The sequence below is a fragment of the Nanorana parkeri genome, unplaced genomic scaffold (genome assembly GCF_000935625.1).
Source record: "Nanorana parkeri isolate BGI_ZX_2015 unplaced genomic scaffold, ASM93562v1 scaffold201, whole genome shotgun sequence".
Classification (NCBI taxonomy): domain Eukaryota; kingdom Metazoa; phylum Chordata; class Amphibia; order Anura; family Dicroglossidae; genus Nanorana; species Nanorana parkeri.
This window is the reverse complement of record NW_017306469.1, coordinates 458,736-478,888: the sequence shown is the minus strand read 5'-3', so window position 1 is coordinate 478,888 and position 20,153 is coordinate 458,736. Positions and strand designations below refer to the sequence as shown.

Here is a 20,153-nt window from a genome sequence, read left to right as displayed (position 1 = left end):
AATAAGAAAAGAAAAAACAAAGACCTCAGTGTGACACCTAAGAAAGGGGGAGCAATCCCCTGATTAAAGTTGTAACAGCAATCAGGTCAAACACAAAAATACAAGTGGGCCAACGACCTACACATAACCAGCAGGCTCAAGCCAATATACATAAATAATGCACAAGGCACTACATGCAAGTGACACAAATAGGCACACGGAGTTCCCTTCAGCTCTCTAGTGGAAGAACATAGCAGGAAAAACATCATCTCATATAATCATGTTAAGCAGCATGTAAGGAAGCAAGTCAGGTGTTTGGGTCCCTGAGAATTTCCTTTTTAAAGAGTTTTCCTTAAAGTAAAAAGACTGAGGGAAAGGGGGTCAAACTGCTGCTAGTCTGCTGCACCTAAAGGTCCCTGCACATACCATTAGCAGCCGCTCAAACCTTCTTGTCATGTCTGAATGCTGGTCCAATCTGACACTTTTGGATAGTGTTTTTACAATGCTCCAGCCATACATATTCTTATTGACCCATCTCTGTAATGGGGAGTCTCAATGACCATTAAGAATGTGCAGGAGGCAGGAAGGGGCATGCAAGCTTCATCTCCCAAACCCCGTGTAAAGGAGATGAACAAAGGCAGACCTGTTTGTAATACAGTCTGGGTTGCAACCATAGCTCCCTCCTGTGGATGTAGTGGAGGATTGAGTGTAGCCACCCAGGGACAGGAAGTGTTTTTTGCCGGATCCCTAGGTGACAATAAAGGGGAAAAAACTTTTTAAAAAAGAATGCAGCTTCCTTATTTAAAAGAGAACTATGAGGTAAGTGTTTTCCCCCATAGTTTTCTTTAGGGTCATGGGAGGACATATACTAACCTCCTCCCGTGACCCAAAACTTGGTATATAGCGAGCTATTGCCTGCGATATACTGAGAGCACCGCAGCCGGGACTGATCACCACAATACTGTCTGGATCCACCCAGCTGCCTGAGTGACAGCTGACTCTGCCTATTTAGAGGCAGATTTAGCTGTGCCCACCCCCTCCTTTGTCTGTTCCTCTACTCAGCGCTGGAGGATCGGAGGGGGCAATCCCTGCGGGGGGCAGTGACTGACAGTCACCTCTCTCTGCAGGGAGATGATCGGAAAGTGACCAAGCGACAGTATGTGTTCACTCACTTCCCGATTAATAGAGCCGACTTGTGACAGCTTCTTTGGAAATAACTCGCCTCATAGTTTTCCTTTAAGGACTGGTAGGCATTCCTTTTTTGTTTTTAGATACACTTTAAAATAGTGTTAAACTCTCAACCTTTTTTTTCAAAGTAAATCAAGATCAAACATACATATCAGCAAAGCATTTATTTACAGTTTTGCTCAATCACTTACAGTCATCATGTTCCAAAACATCCGGCTCCATCTCTCTCAGCTCAGCTTCCCTGAACTTCCGGTCCAGTGCAAGATCACAAGGGATAGAGCAGTCTCCAGCAGCCCTCCTTCTACCAGCCTAGAGAAGGGAGAGCAGGGAAGTGCTTGTGCTTGTGTCCTTTCTGTGTGTTTGTGGAGACGCACACAGCTTACTAGCACACACAAGGGTGTCTCCATAGGTCCCTGCAAGGGAAAGGAGCCACCCTAAAACAGGATATCAGGGCCAGTGCTCGGGGGACCAGCTGATTCTACAGGAAACTAATACTTTTAAACATCAAGGGGCAGCATCCATTGTAAGTGATTTCATCAGCATTTGAAAAATCTTAAAAACCTTTTGACTTTAATATCACTTTAAGTTGCGGATGTTTTAAATTGGCAAAAGGATAACAGTGACATTTGTTTATACATTTTCTAGTGTTTCCTGTGAATATATTCTGTGTGCTTTTGCAGCTTTTTATACCTTTTCCCGTTCATGTTAACAATGCAATTTTCTACTCTGCGTCTTTGTAGGAGTCCATGGGGAAGAGCAGTGACGGTAAAGCATATGTGATCACAGGGATGTGGAACCCAAATGTTTCTGCATTTCAAGCACTCAACGAGGAAACTCCTAAAGGTACGATTCCACATTACAGAAGATAGAACATGGAGAGCGGGGCTTGTGTATTTGTGGAATAAACTCAATACAATCTTCATGTTTAATGCTTCTCTCTGGAGGCTCCCAGTGATTTACATGCACTAAGTGTTACTTGTAATACCTGGTACTGAACAGTATTTACAGACAAACATTTATGAACGACATAAGGAAGCGCTTACACCTTCAGAAATGTTTTGCTAACATGTATTGAATGACTTCACACTTGCTTTGGTGGTGCTGCAGATTGATTTAGTGCATGCCCTTATCCCAGAGATTTAGATTTTCATGGAGTGTAAAGTGGAAGTCTCTGTTCCTATATCCATTGGGGATTTCTACTAAAGTATTTGCCTGGCTTATATAACAAATTTTATAAATCCTTTTTATGTGGTTTCTTAAAACTGTAGTACAAAACAGTACAAAACAGAACAAAAAGCACAAAAAAAGGCTGTTGATCTGACAGAAATCCAATGAGGTTCTAACATCCTCTAGTGAGCTGTCTCTTCAAACAAGTAGTCTCTTGTTTGAACAAGGCCCTTAAGGTGGCCATACACAATGCAAATTTCGGCTGGTTCTTGATGAACCGACTGAAATTGGCACAGTGGGTGCTGCTGTCGGCACCCTTTCGGCCGGCATCCCTCGATCAGCTGATTGAAGGAGCCTGCCAGAAAATCTTCAAACAAACAGAGTGGGCAGCCAATGAGCTGCAGCTCTGTTCGGGTATTCTGACAGTGCCATCAGCAGTGAAGACAGCAGGAGATTCCTCGATCAACGCTGTTAAGCATTAAATCAGGAATCTGTTATATTTTCTTTATTCAGCGCAGAAAATATTACAGTGTATGGCCAGCTTAAGGCTTCATTCACAATATGTGTGAATGTGCGATTTGGGGTTCCCGCGGCAGGAATCCCACATCTCCCGTTTAGTTAAAGGAGAACTATGAGGTGAGTGGTTTTCACTCACCTCATAGTTCTAGCCGACCTGTGACAATGAGACTGTCACAGGTCGGCTCAGTAGATCGGGAGGTGAGCGAACACATACCGGGTTCCCTCACCTCTCGATACTGTCACGGCTCTCTGCCGTGACAGGGGAAGGTGCTGGATTCCCCTTTACCCGCTCCGATCTGCCAGCGCTGACTGGCAGAACGGATGGGGGAGGGGGCGGGTATAGCTGGCTCTGCCTCTAGATAGGCAGAGCCAGCTGTCACTCACGCAGCTGGGCGGATCTCGACGTCCATGTCGGGATCCGCTCCGGCTGCGCCGTCTCAGTATACCGCGAGCTGTAGCTCGCGGTATACTGAGCTTAGGGTAACGGGAGGCCGCTAGTTTGTGTCCTCCCGTTACCCTAAGGAGAACTATGGGGAAAAACACTGACCCCATAGTTCTCCTTTAAGGCTTCATTCACAATATGTGTGAATGTGCGATTTGGGGTTCCTGTGGCAGGAATCCCACATCTCCCGTTTAGTTAATGACTGGGTAACAGTGGCCGCATCTGTAAGTGGCAGTCCTCATATAATCATATGTGATTGAATAACATTCGGTTTGGAATAGATCACTTTTCCTGGCCGCTTGGCAGATGCATCCAGGGACAGTGATCTATTCCAAACCGCATCTAAACGGGAGATTTGGGATTCCGGCTGCACGAATCCCTAATTGCACATTTACGCATACTGTGAATGTAGCCTAACATTCCCTGTTGAGGATGTGTAATTTTTCAATGACTGAAAGCAAAAACACCAAACAGAAGGTTTCGCCTCCACAATTTGATAGTCCAGAACAATGGTTTATATAAAAGGATCAATATAAAAGACAGCCAACGCATTTTAGGGGTCCTCAAAATCCCCCTTTATCAGGGCTTCGGTAAAATGATACTTTGTTCTCTTCAAGAGCGTTTGGACTCAAACAAAATGAATATTGTTTTTTTCACAGTATATGCATTAAATGAAGATGTCTGCAAAGGAGGCAAGATTGCAGGGGAGATTCCTTTGTAGACATCTCCACTTAATGCATATCCTGTGAATTATCAGTATTCATTCAAAAATGTTGGGAATAGATCCACTTTAACCATGACCATCTCACATTTTTGGCTGCCTGTGACTGGTTATCTTCTATTAGTGGCAAGGCTGCCAGAGCATGTTCTATTTAATTTACAGTTGTAAAGATTTGTGCAACCAGGAAAACCATGGGCATATCTTAGTTTTTAGACCAGGATTAGGCAACATTGGCACTCCAGCGGTGGTGAAACTACAAATGTCATACTTCTAGTCTCTGGGAGCCATACCTGTGGCTGTTGGAGTCTTGTAATTCATAAAACTGGTAGTTTCACAACAGCTGAAGTGCCAAAGTTGCCTACCGCTGATTTAGGCAATGACAAAAAATTAGATCATCAGAATGAAAATATGTTACCGATGATAAACTGATGCCGTTGTTGGGGTTTAATATAGTAATTAGGGTATATCTAAACCCACATATTGCAGAGTGCAGTTTACTAGACCTTAGATGTGGAGGCTGCGTTAGGTTTCTTTTTTCAAGCTTTTTCCCTGTATTTCCACCTGGTTATTTTACAAAAGATAACAGATATCCTCTCCTATGGTGACATTACTTACTCACTGTGCTGTATCTGCAGAGCAGCAGTGTTGTAAGTCTGATAGGAAGTGTTTTAGGACAACAGAACACCTCTCCGTCCCTATTCCTACTGCTGCTGTTCACAGAGAGTGGCATGGCTGATAACATTGCTTGAGAGAATGATGGAGAGTGCGCTTTTTGTGCACTTATCAAACAGATTAAAAAAAAAGGTTTTCAATTGTATATTTAACAGACTAAAAGGTAGCAAATAGAAGAAGTTCATTATACATACATACATACATACATACATACATACATACATACATACATACATACCCTTGCATCATTGATAGTGATTCTCCATTATTACCCTTGCCCCAGATAAACGAGTGCACATGACAGTCGCTATAGACATGGTGGTAACGGAAGTGGTAGAGCCAGTCCGGTTCCTGCTAGAGACAGTGGTCCGCGTGTACCCCACCAACGAGCGATTCTGGTATTTCAGCCGCAAAACCTTCACAGAGACCTTCTATTTAAAGCTGAAACAGGTATGTGAAGCTTTAAAGTGTCTTTCTCACCCTATTGTATAGAGTGTAGCACATTGTCTCCTATTCTTCACCTTTGATGTGATCTTGTCCTCCTTTTTCTACTAACCCATCAAACTAGCACAGTTGGCAGCTACAGATCAACTGCTAATGTGGAGGGAATCTGCTTTAACATATCAATTGATCTGCAGGTTTTTTCCTGTACAAAGGCTTCAATTATTATTGGCAACCTGCTTTACAGCTCTTATGTTAACACTAACATAATAGGAAAGGTATCTTTTTACTGCTCGGTATGTAGTATACATTGTGTGTGTATAAAATATAAGAAAGGTACGCTGGCTGTATCTGTATGGTGTCGCTATATATTAATAAAGAATAACAAGCCTTTGGCTTTGAAAAGAGAGAGTGTTTTGAGGAATTGATATTACTGCCAGACCTTTAGTGTTCCCAGTCCTTCTGAATGGCATGATTGGGTCTTAATAGAAACTTGTCAGAAGAATTCTGTCTGCTTATTGTAAGGTGTCTGTTTGTTTATATATGTCCAATGTACCTATGTCTCCTTGTTTTAGCCTTGCTTGTTTGTTCAGTTTCTTAAACACTATCTCTGGGTTAACTTCTCATTAATGTCTAGATGACCTATGCAAAAAACGTTCACTTACCTGATCCCCACTTCCAATGGCTCTAAGACTGGAGTCCGTAAGCTCTTCCTTACTCTGCTCCCACGGTTGGAGGCCTGCTGATATTATCACATTCCATGCAGGGCCCATAACCCTTGTAGTGTGGTGTTTTATTCCCCCTGAAGATAGAAAATAAAGTCACTGTCACAAATTTACATATTGGCAGCCTATCCAGTTGTAGAGACAAAATTATTAATAGGTTATAATTACTGATCTAAATATCTCTTCTATTAGTCAATATACAGCATTGTTTAAGCCATAGTTCTTATATTCTTGTAAGTATTTATCTTCTTTTTTTAAATATATTTCATACTACCATTTAAAGCAATTCATTTTCTCTTAATTTCTATAGTCTGGGAGTAAAGGAGCTGGTGATTCAATCTACGAAGTTTTGAGCTTGCAGCGGCAGTCGGAAATTGTTGAGGCTCCTACCAGCCCAGGAAGCACAGGTGGAGTCACGTCCCCACAGGAAGAGGAGGAGGCGGAGGAAGGCAAGTAATTTATCACACATACAGACATCCCAACTCTCCCGGACGCTCCGGGAGTCTCCCGCTATTAGATAGCGGCTCCCGGGTCGCCCGGGAGAGAAATCCTCCCTGAAATTGATTCTTTCAGGTTGGGATCCCTGCACATATATTGCTATCTGCTCTCCATACTCTTTAGATTAGATTATACTCTAGACTAGATTTCATTAGATTATTCACACCTTGGCCCATTTACTGAATGCTGGCTGAGTTGTGGAGCCTGCGTTGCTCTCCTGTGTTCTGCCTGCGTAACACAGCAGAGAGAAAACCTTGAATCCTAGAGAGCTGGTCATGGGACCTGACCAGTGAAAGCAGATTTCTGGACTCTTCTTTTTTGTCTAACTTTAAATACCATGCCATGTCCATATTACTGCTTTATGAATCAGCGACAAAGTTGTGGTGAAGTAAATCTAAAGAATATTATAGAGCGGTTGTACAGTAAATGGTGAACTTCTGTGTGACAATGATGTTGTTTCCCATAACTTTTCTAACTATCCACTTGTAGTGGTCAGGACGAGCTTAGCATCTTTTTAATTAAATTTAACCAGATTTCACATTTATACAGGCCTATTTTAATTTTATTTATATTTTACGAGTCCCCCAGATCATATGATGGCATCAGGGAAGGCAAAAATGGCTCATTCACAAAGTTAACACACTAGAAGGATCCATATTTTCCAAAATGAGACAGTTATTTTCAGCCAATGAGATGTGAAAAATACTGGCTAAAAATAAAAATCCTTATCCTGGTGTTAAAGCTATAAGAATTAAGTTTGTAAAGTTATGGGTCACAATTAATTACATTTTATTAAATACATATAATATTGTTTATATAACATAATATTAACTTCTTTTGTAGAAAGTGACAGTGAACTCTGGAGTGGCTCCGGTGACGTTTCCAAAGAATGTCCAGAGAAGATATTAGGATGTTGGGGTCAGCTACTCATCAAATGGTCAGTTGGTTTGACATTAGTTTGACATAAGATGCATGGGGCTCAAGTAAAATGTGGGTCTAGTGCCAGAATTTTTTAAAACCATGTTCTCCCCCACACCTCTAACTTGCAGATGTACACAATGTAATTTTTGTTAGGTGAACTTCTTCTGTAGCAACAAACTTCACTGTTTGATACCTTCACGTGCACTGTTGCTCCTCTTTGCTTCTGGAACATATCTAACATACTGTATATTAGTATGGTCTCTTATGCTTTCTTCCCAAGTTGATTGCTGGTGTCTATGGATTACTCCTCAGAAAGAAGACAATACACAATATACAGTGTAAAACCGTTCATATTATTTATTAATAAGCAGCACACTAACATTTCATGAGGTGCACAAAATCTTTTGCACAATCTCACTGTGTAAAATCTTTCACCCGGGTATTCCTCCACTCTCTCCTATCTTAATACTACATCCACATTGCAGTATCCGTTTGTGTTGTCAAGCTCCACCCTAGCTTGATGGAGTGTGGCAAGTTTTATATATACTGTATATTTTCTAAATATAAATATACACAACATCTAATGAAATAAACAAGCAATCTAACTCAGGCATGTCCAAACTGCGGCCCTCCAGCTGTGGTGGATCTACGAATCCCATGAGGCTTTGCAAGATTCTCATAGCCACAGACATGACTCCCGGAGATGCTTCATGGGATTTGTAGTTTCACCACAGCTGGAGGGCCGGAGTTTGGACATCAATGATCTAGCTGAATAACAGTAACAATAATGTCTTTCTTGCCCATTAAGGGACACAGGATGTCTTTCACCTTAGCGTCATACTGCTGCCTTTAGACGGATTGGACACTGGCACACAAAAAAAACTGTAAGCCCATCCCAGGATAACACCTCTTACTACCAACATCCTTCAATTGTTTGCTAGTGTCCTAGAAGGAAGGACATCTTTTCACCATGTGATTGTGTACAGTCCCACTGTGTTGGGTGCCCCCAGCTCACGCTTTGCTAACAGCTCTGGTGCTGCTTGCAGTGTGCCCACTGATGTGGCCAATGTCTGCATCCTGGAATCATATGTCCCCCTGATCCTAGAATCTATTCTATCTTCCGAGTCTTCCTTAGATCTATCGGGTGTGGCCGGCGACTTTGCCTTCTTGGCTGAGTTCTTTACTATGGTCATGCATGACCACATCACCCCCGCGCCTTCCCCTGCAGATTCTGTATCTGATCTGCCCGTGGCTTTTTAACCTTTAGCCAATGAGACTGGTTCATAGGCACTCCAGTCCTTGCTGGGTGAACATGCCTCCGAGGAGTTGTAGTCTTCTGCCATTACTTCCAAATGAAGAGACTGTTTTGACTCGTATTGGTGTGGTGCACACCAATTTTAAGTTATCAGAATCAGTCTGTTGCTTCTACCAGGGCTTTTCCTAGTCCGGGGTCCTTTAGAGCCCCTAAGACTGCAAAGTCTTTCCTGGTGCACCTGCTGTTCCAAGTGTTCCTTTATTGGGAATGGAAACACATTGAGAAGATTTTTACTACCCCAAGTCTTGTATCTGATTGAAGAGACATTTTTTAAAAACTGGTCTGCCCCCACTGTCGTTCCAGCAGTGTCCTGTCCCGCCTTAACAAATTGATCATCATACCGGGGAAGGATGCACCGATTATAATGAACCAACTGATAAATGGTTGGAAGCCCTCTCCAGAGCTCTGTTCTCATTGGCAGACCCTGCTCTTCATCCCATCTTACCCATGACTTTGCTTTGCCAAACTTTGGCTGATTGATCAATATCCTTTAAAAGGAAGCTTGCACTTTGATCATAGGATCTTTGTAGCAAATGGTTGTGGCTTTAAGCTACAGTTGTGATGGGCTGCTGGAGGTGTCTTGGCTCATGTACCACATGGGTCTTTTGTCCTTACACATGCAGAGGACATTTTGAAGTTTAAGATTGAGAAATCAGCATCTAAAAGTGTCCGCTCCACATGCCTTTGAGGGCCACTCTGGATATCATTATTAAGTGTGATATTGGTAGTTGGAGCACCCATTTTCCTAAGCCAACAAAGTCTAGCGACAGACTGGGAAGGCTTATCCTTCGCTAGCAGTTAAGAAACTTCCAGTTAGAAAAAGTCTTTCTTGTTGCATCACTCCCACAACACGGTCTAGGGCTCGAAGTTTTGTCTTTAGATGCACTTAAAGCAACAGTTTCATTTTAGAAATGCAAACCATGGCACATTCACGTTAAACGTTATTTTCACCAGGGAGGTGCTTTAAATGGAAATCAGCAGTATGGTTGATTTCTTCTGCTACTGCATTCAAAGTAGGTATTTTATTTGGGAAGTGAATTAACACAACAGTACAAAACGTCTTTGTTAATCACTGTGAGACTGAGCCCGCAGCGTGTGAAATGAAATCATATATTGAAGCATGTTAGCCTTTCTTTCACTTTGTCTTTTGATTAGGTGTTAACTGAGTACTAACCTCCCCTGCAGCATACTCTGACTAATGCATTGTTTATCACACCTGCACAATTAGATTTCCCTCTCACTTGTCTCTGTTCAGCAGGGTTTGCCATTGGTTCTGAAATAAACACTTATTAATTCTTTAATATGTCAAGAACATATAGTGTATGATTTCTGAAATAAACAATTTGGAGTATATTTTGTGAATTTCCTGGTGATGAAAATAAACAGTGCAATATAGGTCATAAAAAATTGACCTGGTATCAGCCCCTTGCAATTCCCTAAACAGCAGCAATCAGACTGGGAAAGGGAGGGCAGGACAGGGAGATAGTCTGGTGTTGACAAGGAACATGCTGATAGAGTGAGCATAGGGATGCCCTCATTAGACTTCTGCTGCCCATTCACTGTCCAGTTAGCCGACTGGTGTGGAGAGAGAACATGTGTCCTTCCTATCGTCTTTAACCGTAACAAAGAAAGTCCTTCTGGCTCTGCTGTATGGCAGGGCTTTGTAATTCTCTTAACTGGATAAACAGAAATACAACTCATGATATTAAGAAGTAAACTATGTGCAGAAATACTTGATCACAGGGATAGGCAAACTCTGGCCCTCCAGCTGTGGTGAAACTACAAATACCATTAGGCATTGCAAGTCTCTGACAGCCACAGGCATGACTCTCAGGGGCAGATGCATGAAGGTATTTGTAGTTTCACCGCAGAGGCAACAGAGTTTGCCTAGCTCTGCTTTAGGGATACAGCATTAGGTCCGTCAGTATTTGGCCACGTGGCCATACACCCAGTATGGGGCATTTATTAGGGCTGCAGTTCCATTTGAGGTGCATTACTGTATTGGGCTGATTTTGGGCCTAGATTGTTCTTAAACCAGGCTGTCATGAGCCCACCCCCTGGGGGGACATGATAATGCCAACCTGGTCTCAGATTACTTCTCCACTGAACCTGTCCCAAGAATAATTGCATTATCACCAGCTTTTTATAGCATTACTTCTTTCATTATATGGCATCTTTTAAAGCAGTTTATTCCAGTATATTAGGGCTTAAAGTAAGGTAGTGAAATAGATGGAGGTCCACCGAAAGAGAAGTGCTAAGGTCTGCAAAGTTGGCCACTCACCTTATTGAAGATTATATATATATATAAAATAATTGGTACCGTCTCTGTACAATCTCCTTTAGATTTACCAAGGACTGTATTGTGCACAAGGACCGACCTAAACAATCAATTTTGTTTATATTCACTCAAATAGGTCTTCTAACTACTTAGAGTTTCATCTATGAAATGCATTCTTACTTAGAAATTGCATTATTTCCCCACAGTTACCAGTCAGATTCTGCCTTTCAGAGCAAGCCTTATGCTAATTGGTGACTGAGAAGCAAGGCCCCTTTCACACTGGTGGTCCGATTGGGCCCGCCTGCGAGTTTTTCAGGCGGACCCGATTGGATGCTCAATGCTAGTCTAGGGTCTAAATGGATGGGCGTCCATTTACATCCGGTTACCCCTGACTCTGGCCAGGCCCGGAAAAACAAATGGAACAGAGTTCTTTTTCACAGGGTCTGATCCTGCTGGATTAGCGGTAATCTGATGTAAACAGACATATGTCTGTTTACTTCCTACTCCCCATAGACCGACATGGGGTGCAGTAGTTTTAGTTCTTTGCTCAATCGCAAGATGGAGGAAAAAACTGGATGGACAAGGATGTCACAGCAGTCACATCCGATCCGTACTGCTCTGATCAGGAAGGGATCCATCAAGCCTGTGCGAAAGGGGACTAACTCCAGTTCATAGTAAGAGCACATGGACACATTAAAGTGACACTAAACTCTGGAGTTAAATCTTAGAAATGCATTCAAGTTCCCTAACTATTAACAAAAATGTATCTTATTTGTGTATCACTCGGCTGTAGATCCTCAAATCATCTCTGAATTGGTGCTGACACTGTCCTTCCTTCTGTAGGGTGGCTATTTTTCTTCCCCCATGGTCCCTGTGTGTGTTGTAGTATCCACCGTTCCAAGCTCAATAGAGTGATATTGTGTTACTGGAGGAAGTTCATCCTATGAGCATCTTCAATAAGTACCTAGATCGATATGGTTAGGAGTAAGATTAAACCTATGGAAATTCATAGGACTATTCACAAAAGTGTGAAGGGTTTGGAGAAGGCCGGAGAAGTGAACAATCTAGGCCAAAATAGATGATTTGGAAAGAAAATTCTCCAATTCAGCTCACTTTCCAGTTCAGCTATGTTGTCCTAGATTGTTCACATCTCCTGCCTTCTCCAAACTCTTCACCCTTTTGTGAACGACCCTGTCAGGACAGACATACAGATTGATATTTAGTTTTTGACCATAGATACCGTTTAAGCTTGTAAATGTAGTCGGGACCCTATATAAGCCAGTTTAATTTAGAGTTTTTGTCCTATTTTTAGCTGTTAAAAGTTCTAGGGTGTTGCTCCGTCAGACAAGGTAACGGTGGTATGCGCTCTCTCCGTTGGCTGTCATTCTGCCTTGTTCGATGCTTTTATCATTTTGCCAGTGCAATTAGCTGACAAATTTTCAGAGGCTAGGATGTTATTTATTAAAACTAATGAGCTTTTTACAACCTCACTCTTCTAGAAATGTGAAAGAATTGTGTGTGCTCCTGTGTCTTACAGGCAGGCTAAACAGAGGTGTAGAGCAATTAAAATGTTCTGCACTTTTTTATTAGCTTTGATAAGCGACTAGGTTATGAAGCAGGAACTTACATTTTTTTGGACAATCGTTTTTTTTTAGTCTTGTGTTTTTGAGGGCTCGTTCACTCAACAGAGCTTTTTGCAGTGGTGAATATTTTTTACATGTTACGATGCATTGGTGTGTCTTTTTTTTGTCGTCACTTTTTTGTGTATCAAATGTTACAATGCTTTGTTACAGTTATTACTCCAGCTGGCCACTGACACCAAGGCATTTATTACTGCAGCTGGTGGCTGACACCAAGATATTTATTACTTCAGCTGGCCACTGACACCAAGGCATTTATTACTCCAGCTGGCCGCTGACACCAAGGCATTTATTACTCCAGCTGGCCGCTGACACCAAGTTATTTATTAATCCAGCTCGCTACTGACACCAAGGTATTTATTACTCCAACTAGCAACTGACACCAAGGCATTTATTACTCCAGCTGGCCACTGACACCAAGGCATTTATTACTCCAGCTGGCCGCTGACACCAAGGCATTTATTACTCCAGCTGGCCACTGACACCAAGGCATTTATTACTCCAACTAGCAACTGACACCAAGGCATTCACTATTCCAGCTGGCCACTGACACCAAGGTATTTATTACTCCAGCTGGCCGCTGACACCAAGGCATTTATTACTCCAGCTTGCCACTGATACCAAGGCATTCATTACTCCAGCTTGCCACTGACACCAAGGTATTTATTACTCTAGCTGGCTGCTGACACCAAGGCATTTACTACTCCAGCTTGCCACTGACACCAAGGCATTCACTATTCCAGCTGGCCACAGACACCAAGGCATGTATTACTCCAGCTCGCCGATGACACCAAGGCATTCATTACTCCCAACTAGTCACTGACACCAAGGCATTCATTACTCCAGCTGGCCACAGACACCAAGGCATTTATTACTCCAGCTTGCCACTGATACCAAGGCATTCATTACTCCAGCTTGCCACTGACACCAAGGTATTTATTACTCTAGCTGGCTGCTGACACCAAGGCATTTACTACTCCAGCTTGCCACTGACACCAAGGCATTCATTACTCCAGCTTGCCACTGACACCAAGCCATTTATTGCTCCAGCTGGCCACTGACACCAAGGCATTTATTACTCCAGCTAGCCACTGACACCAAGGCATTTATTACTCCAGCTCGCTACTGACACCAAGGCATTTTTTACTCCAGCTGGCTGCTGAAACCAATGGCATTTATTACTCTAGCTTGCTACTGACACCAAGGCATTTATTACTCTAGCTTGCTACTGACAGTCTGACACCAAGGCATTTATTACTCTAGCTTGCTACTGACACCAAGGCATTTATTACTCCAGCTGGCCACAGACACCAAGGCATTTATTACTCTAGCTTGACATCGACACCAAGGCATTTATTATTCCTACTGACCACTGAGGCCAGGTCGTTTATTACTTTAGTTGGCCACTGACGCCAAGGCATTTATTACTACAGCGGGGTCACTGCTGTGCTGTGAGTTCAGCCGACTGACGCAGAGCTACGTATCCAGCATAGGAATCCGCACGGGTCCAGGAAGAGTCTAGAAGGGGCACGAGGAGTAGCTTTTTCTGTCACAATCCATGTGAGGAAAGAAAAAGAAGGGGAGGGGCGTGTCACAATCCCATGGAAGCGGGTTCAAATAAATTGTTGCCTGCTTAACCATTCTTATTCTGCTTGTATGGACCTGCACAGTAGAACTCCATGTTCAATTACTGGGTGCAAATGCACAAACTTGAGATGGATGGATAGATAGATATTTCTTGTAAGCTTTACGAAAGCTTTTATAGGAACATGACACCAGACATTGAGGAACAGTATGAACAAGCGAAGTCTGATTTTGTTCTTGGACTTAATGTTTCTAGTTTCCATGGGGACAGTACGAGTTTACAGCCACACAGAAAAACTTTTGCAGAGGCACAGATTTTTTATTACAGAGTAGTTTTGTTTGAACATTCTGCCTTTTACCACGCATTATTTGTCTGTGTCTGCCACACAATCTCGGTGGAAAATATGTAATTACGGTTTGTTAAAACGTCGCCAATTGAAGAGTCGTGTGAGGTAAACTATTTGTAATCGCCTGTCGTCGATAGCGCATTTTGTTTCCATAGCACATCCGTCCCCAAAATGGCTGCCCGTGTCATCAATCCCTCGGCAGGAAGCTTCCTCATCTTTCGGGCGAGGCGAAAACCTTTTTAGTTTCTCATTTTTTAATGCAGCTTAAAGTCCAGCCTGCCTGAAAGAAAATGAAATGTCAATATGATTTATAAAACTATTAGAAGACGTTCTGGTGCTGCCCAGGTGTACAAGTACGGAAATAGCTGTGGGCCTTATTTAAAGATCTCTGCCGAGGTGCAGATCAGTTTCGCTGGAGGCTACAGTATTTTTGCTGTACACACCAAGGTCTGGCTGCTTCTGAAATGTGTTTGAGAGTTAGATGAAAAACGTAAACTGATTATATGGAAATGAAAACAATAAAAGGATTCCGATAATAAAGTGAACCTTTCCATTCCTCAAACATGTAAACATAATGTCACCGTCATAATCCGCTATTCAACATCAAACACATGTCTACTGCTTGCAAAACATGCCATGGCATGGAATTATGGGTAGAATAAGGAAGGGTTAGAGGCAGATGCATGATGGTATTTGTAGTTTCACCGCAGAGGCAACAGAGTTTGCCTACCTCACTTTAGGGATACAGCATTAGGTCCGTCAGTATTTGGCCACGTGGCCATACACCCAGTATGGGGCATTTTATTAGGGCTGCAGTTCCATTTGAGGTGCATTACTGCGTTGGGCTGATTTTGGGCCTAGATTGTTCTTAAACCAGGCTGTCATGAGCCCACCCCCTGGGGGGACATGATAATGCCAACCTGGGCTCAGATTACTTCTCAAAGAATAATTGCATTATCACCAGCTTTTTATAGCATTACATTTTTCATTATGTGGCATGTTTTAAAGCAGTTTATTCAAGTATAAACAAATTAGGGTTTAAAATAAGCTAGTGAAATAGGTGCAGGTCCACCGAAAGAGAAGTGCTAAGGTCTGCAACGTTGGCCACTCACTTTATTGGAGATTATATAGAGCAGGGGCGGCCAAGATTTTTTGTCTGGAGATCTTCTTTTCAAATGACTAGCTCAATGAGATCTACCAATGAAAAAACACATGCATTCAGGGGCGGGAGGGGGCGTGGTGGTGCATTGAAGTCAATGGCACTGCAGCCATGCCCCCCGCAGTGCGGTCGCCCACACCCTTAATGCAGGCACATTAGTGACTGCGTTGCGGTCCAGTGCGATCTGCAAAAATGTTGTTTTTGCAGATCGCACTGGACTGGTACGCAGGCACTAATGTGCCTGCATTAAGGGTGTGGGCGACCGCACTGCGGGGGGCATGGCTGCAGTGCCATTGACTTCAATGCACCACCACGCCCCTTTCAGGGACCCGGCTGTCTTGCGCTCCAGTGCATTCTAGAGGCCGAACACTCTGGAACGCAGACATTGTGGTGTGAACCGACCCTCTCTCTTGGCTGTCTCTTCTCTCTCTCCTCGCTCTCTCCCCTGTTTCTATCTACTGTCTCTACTCTCTCTCTGATGTCTCTTCTCTCACTTTCTCCTGTCTCTTCTCTCACTTTCTCCTGCCTCTTCTCTCTCTCTGCTGTCTCTTCTCTCTCTCTGCTGTCTTTCTCTCTCTCTCTGCTGTCTCTCCTCTCTCTCTCTGCTGTCTCTTCTCTCTCTCTCTGCTGTCTCTTCTCTCTCTCTCTGCTGTCTCTCTTCTCTCTCTCTGCTGTCTCTTCTCTCTCTCTCTGCTGTCTCTCTTCTCTCCCTCTGCTCTCTTCTCTCACTTTCTCTGCTGTCCCTCTCCTGTCTGTCTTTTCTTACCGCCACTGCAGCAGTTTTCCAGATCTCCTCTCGTGTGTCGGCGTCCTGTCTTCCCGCGGTACTCGTGTGGCCGACGTTGCACAAGGACGGAGGTGCCCCGCCCCTTCCCGTCTGCGGCGTCTGACACATTCAATAAGTACTATCCTTGTCGCACTCCTTACCGATATGTCCCTTGTAGTGGGGGATGCTCGCAGTGACCGCGGATGGCGCCGCGAATGTCAGCAATTGTAGAAATGTTACCAGCACACCAAGGATTAAAAGGATTGGTGTGCTGGTGACATTTCTACAATTGTCTGACACATTCAGCCGCACGAGCACTGTGGGAGGGCAGGACATCTATCTCACTCCTAACCATATCGATCTAGATACTTATTGAAGATGCCCATAGGATGAACTTCATCCAGTGACACAATATCACTCTATTGAGCTTGGAATGATGGCTACTTTACAACACACACAGGCACCATAGGGAACAAAAGTAGCCACCCTCCAGAAGGAAGGACAGTGTCGGCACCAATTCAGAGATGATTTGGGGATCTATAACCGAGTGATACATAACAGTTAGGGTACTTGAATGCATTTTCAAGATTTAAGCCCTGAGTTTAGTGTCACTTTAAGATTGCTACTGTAATAATCTTTTGAACAGTGATTGAGAGTTTGGAGGAACAGTTGTATCTTTCTGCTCTATGTCAGTGTGTTTGTGTAACTAGCATGGTAGATCACTTAAACAGCGATAAGACTATATGTTATCGAGCTGAGCAAAGTGCCCGCTTTGCTGTGGTTTGATGTCCAGCGGTAGTTTGACTTGCTGTTTAATTTGTGATATTTATACAGTGGGTTTGTATATTCCTTTTGGATTAAATCGCTGGAATGTTTACTTTGCCCTGAAAAGCTGCACATATTTTTAGCAGTCTTTGTTTACCTAGAAGTCCTTCTTCTGCCGAACTTCAGCTCCTTTGTCATCGTGCAGGCACAGCAATCTGAGCGTCAGGCCGAAGGGACTGTCATCACTCGTGAAGAGAGGGGGTGTACCCGAGGCGTTAAGAGCAGAAGTTTGGCAACTGCTTGCTGGCTGTCACGAGGACCAAGAAATGCTGGACAAGTACAAGAACCTCATCATAAAAGTAGGAGTGCTTTCAAATGTCCTTTTGTGCATTTTGCTGTCATTGGTTTATTGTGTGTGTTCCTTTTTTTACATCATGTTGACACATAAACAGATACTTTTTAGTGTTTGTTTTGTAGTTTTGATGAAAGTGTAATACACTGGGCATGGTGCACTAACCTTCGGTATCACTCAACATGTGCTAAAAGTGGCAGATATCAGTATAATTGTTTGTTGTATCCGTGAAAGTATAACATAATGGGCATAATCCATAAAGCTGCAGTATTACATAACACATGCTGAAAGTGGCATGTCGAACAGTCCTGTCACATCTGATAATATTGATTCATTCATCAACCATGGAAAGATTTCAGATAATATTCATGGTATGCGCAGCTCAAAGTACATTGTCAGGAAGATTGCAGACAGGCAGGTAAGAATTGTTTATTGCAGAAGAGACATGGTATGTGTGTTCTGCAGTTAAAAGCCTGCTTGCTCGTAAATTGTGTGTGAGGGGTAAAATTCCACTTAAAAAGAGAACTATGGGGTAAGTGTTTTTCGCCATAGTTCTCTTTAGGGTCACGGGAGGGCATATACTAACCTCCTCCCGTGACCGAAAGCTCAGCATATCGCGGGCTATTGCCCGTAGTATACTTATAGCGCCGCAGCCGGGAAGGATCCCGACAATACTGGCGAGATCCACCCAGCTGCGTCAGTGACAGAACCGTTCGTTCCTCCACATAACGCTGGAGGCTCGGAGAGGGGATGTGGGGTATCCCTGTGGGGAGCGGTGACTAATAGTCACCGCTCACTGCAGGGAGACGATCGGGAAGTGAGCGCATCAGTGCATGTTTCTGTTCACTTCCCGATCGATGGAGGCGACATGTGACAGCTTCTTTGTCACAGGTCGGCTATAACTATGAGGATCAGTGGAAATCACTCACCTCATACTTCTCCTTTAATTTATCCCAGCACCAAGGCATGCCGAGATTGTACACTGAGCTGTGCATACACAGCTCAGTGTACATTCTAAATAGGTTCATGAGCAGGAAGGTAAAAAGCTTTAAAGTAGAATTGTTTTTTTTGCCATCTCTGTCCCATTGGGGAGATTTCTTTTCACTTCCTGTCTTAGGGCCTCTACAGGAAGTAAGCAGACATACCTCCGAGGAGAGGAATTTCCTCAGTGATCAGCAGGCAAACCAGAACTAACGTCCCCATTGGAAGATTTCCGATCTACTCCTGGTTTGATTACAATCCAAAGATTGGGATTTTCTTTCACTTTAATTGATAACGGCCATCAGGACAAAAAGAAAGGAAGAATATCCCTAATAGGGGCACAGACAGCAGCAAAAACCAGACAGGTCTCCTAATCCCTCTCCACTCTATCCAAAACGAACAAAAAAGTTTTGTTTTTGATTGCACTTTAATTTCAGAAGAGACAGGCTTTACAAATATAGTGGGGGGAATTTATCAAAACTGGAGCTGACGCCCATAGCAACCAATCGGCTTCTCTCCTCAATTTGTTCAGTTAAACTTTGAAAATTAAAGCTGTCTGCTCCAGTTTTGATAAATTCCCCCCACAGTGTTTTTAAAAGTGAAGTTCCTTTTGATAAAAAAAATATGGATGAACAATGCATTGGACTGTAGTCTGTAGCGGAACAAACGTGCATCCTGGGGTGACAAGACTGCTCCTGCATAGACGCACACTAAGGGAGCGCTATCATCACCCTAGACCGGATCTACAGTTCAAAAATGAGGAAAGGAGATTGTATAATCTAATTATAATGAGTGTAGTGAGCTTAAACAAGCATTCAACCCTTGCTGGGTGTGTGGTGTGTATTTTATGGGCTGACTGGAGTTAAGTGCACCCAAAAGCAAAAAAGCACAGCCTTTAAATAAAATCTACATTGAGTTCCTTTTTTATGCTGTCAGCCCATCCGCAGAGAACGTATGTCAGAAATGTGAAAGGAACAATCTCAGTGCAGAAAAATGGAGTGTGACATGTATCTGTTCCTCCGCCTTTCAGCTTTGTGTTCAAATAACAGACAAGCAGCTCGGTGGCAGGCAAGCAGGCGCATTGAGCAGAGTTTAGTGGAGAAAGACAAGCATTATTCCCAGAGACATAACAAGATCTTCTTTCCCACATGTGGTACCAGTGCGCCGTGACACAGACCATTATGCAGTTTGTCTTTCATTTGCCAGGGCTCAGTGTGTGAGAAGCACCATTCCTCTGGAATCATTTTCACAGACGTCAGATCAGCACTGTGCTTGTTTAAGCTGTTTGCGTTGCTCCGCTTAGGATTTCACGTTGAAATGTTTTGATGTTAAGTGAAATGTCATGTGTAGTGAAATGTTTGGTCTCTATTTCCCATTCAGGAAGATTTTGCAGGGTTGTATATCCGGCATACACTGTATTAGTGGGAAGAAGAAATATGGATGCTGATGTATGAACATGGGGAAAAGGAAAACTCTTTTTGTTGCCTGTAGGAAGCAATCAGATACTAGCCAGAGGGAAATAAAGGGGGGCTCCAGTTCGGTCTTCAAAGTGAACCAACACGAAAGGCCCAATTGTCAAAGCTTTATATTTTAACTAAACCCAAGTACAGCAGGTTAACAAAACACAGCCTTTTCTTTTTTTCACCCGGGGATCCTGCCAGCAACATACTTCCTGTGCTAGGGTGTCAACTAT

At 43.2% G+C, this 20,153-nt stretch overlaps 1 protein-coding gene across 4 annotated transcripts in view; it reads left to right on the top strand.

The window, feature by feature from the left end:
• RABGAP1L (RAB GTPase activating protein 1 like) overlaps positions 1 to 20,153 on the top strand; it is a 278,077-nt gene that overhangs the window by 54,125 nt on the left and 203,799 nt on the right. For all 4 annotated transcript variants that reach the window (XM_018555548.1, XM_018555550.1, XM_018555546.1 and 1 more), the window contains 5 exons: positions 1,908 to 2,010; positions 4,972 to 5,138; positions 6,165 to 6,303; positions 7,196 to 7,289; positions 17,333 to 17,486. In XM_018555548.1, coding sequence (XP_018411050.1) covers positions 1,908 to 2,010; positions 4,972 to 5,138; positions 6,165 to 6,303; positions 7,196 to 7,289; positions 17,333 to 17,486 — 657 coding nt within the window. The remainder of the gene's footprint in view (positions 1 to 1,907; positions 2,011 to 4,971; positions 5,139 to 6,164; positions 6,304 to 7,195; positions 7,290 to 17,332; positions 17,487 to 20,153) is intronic.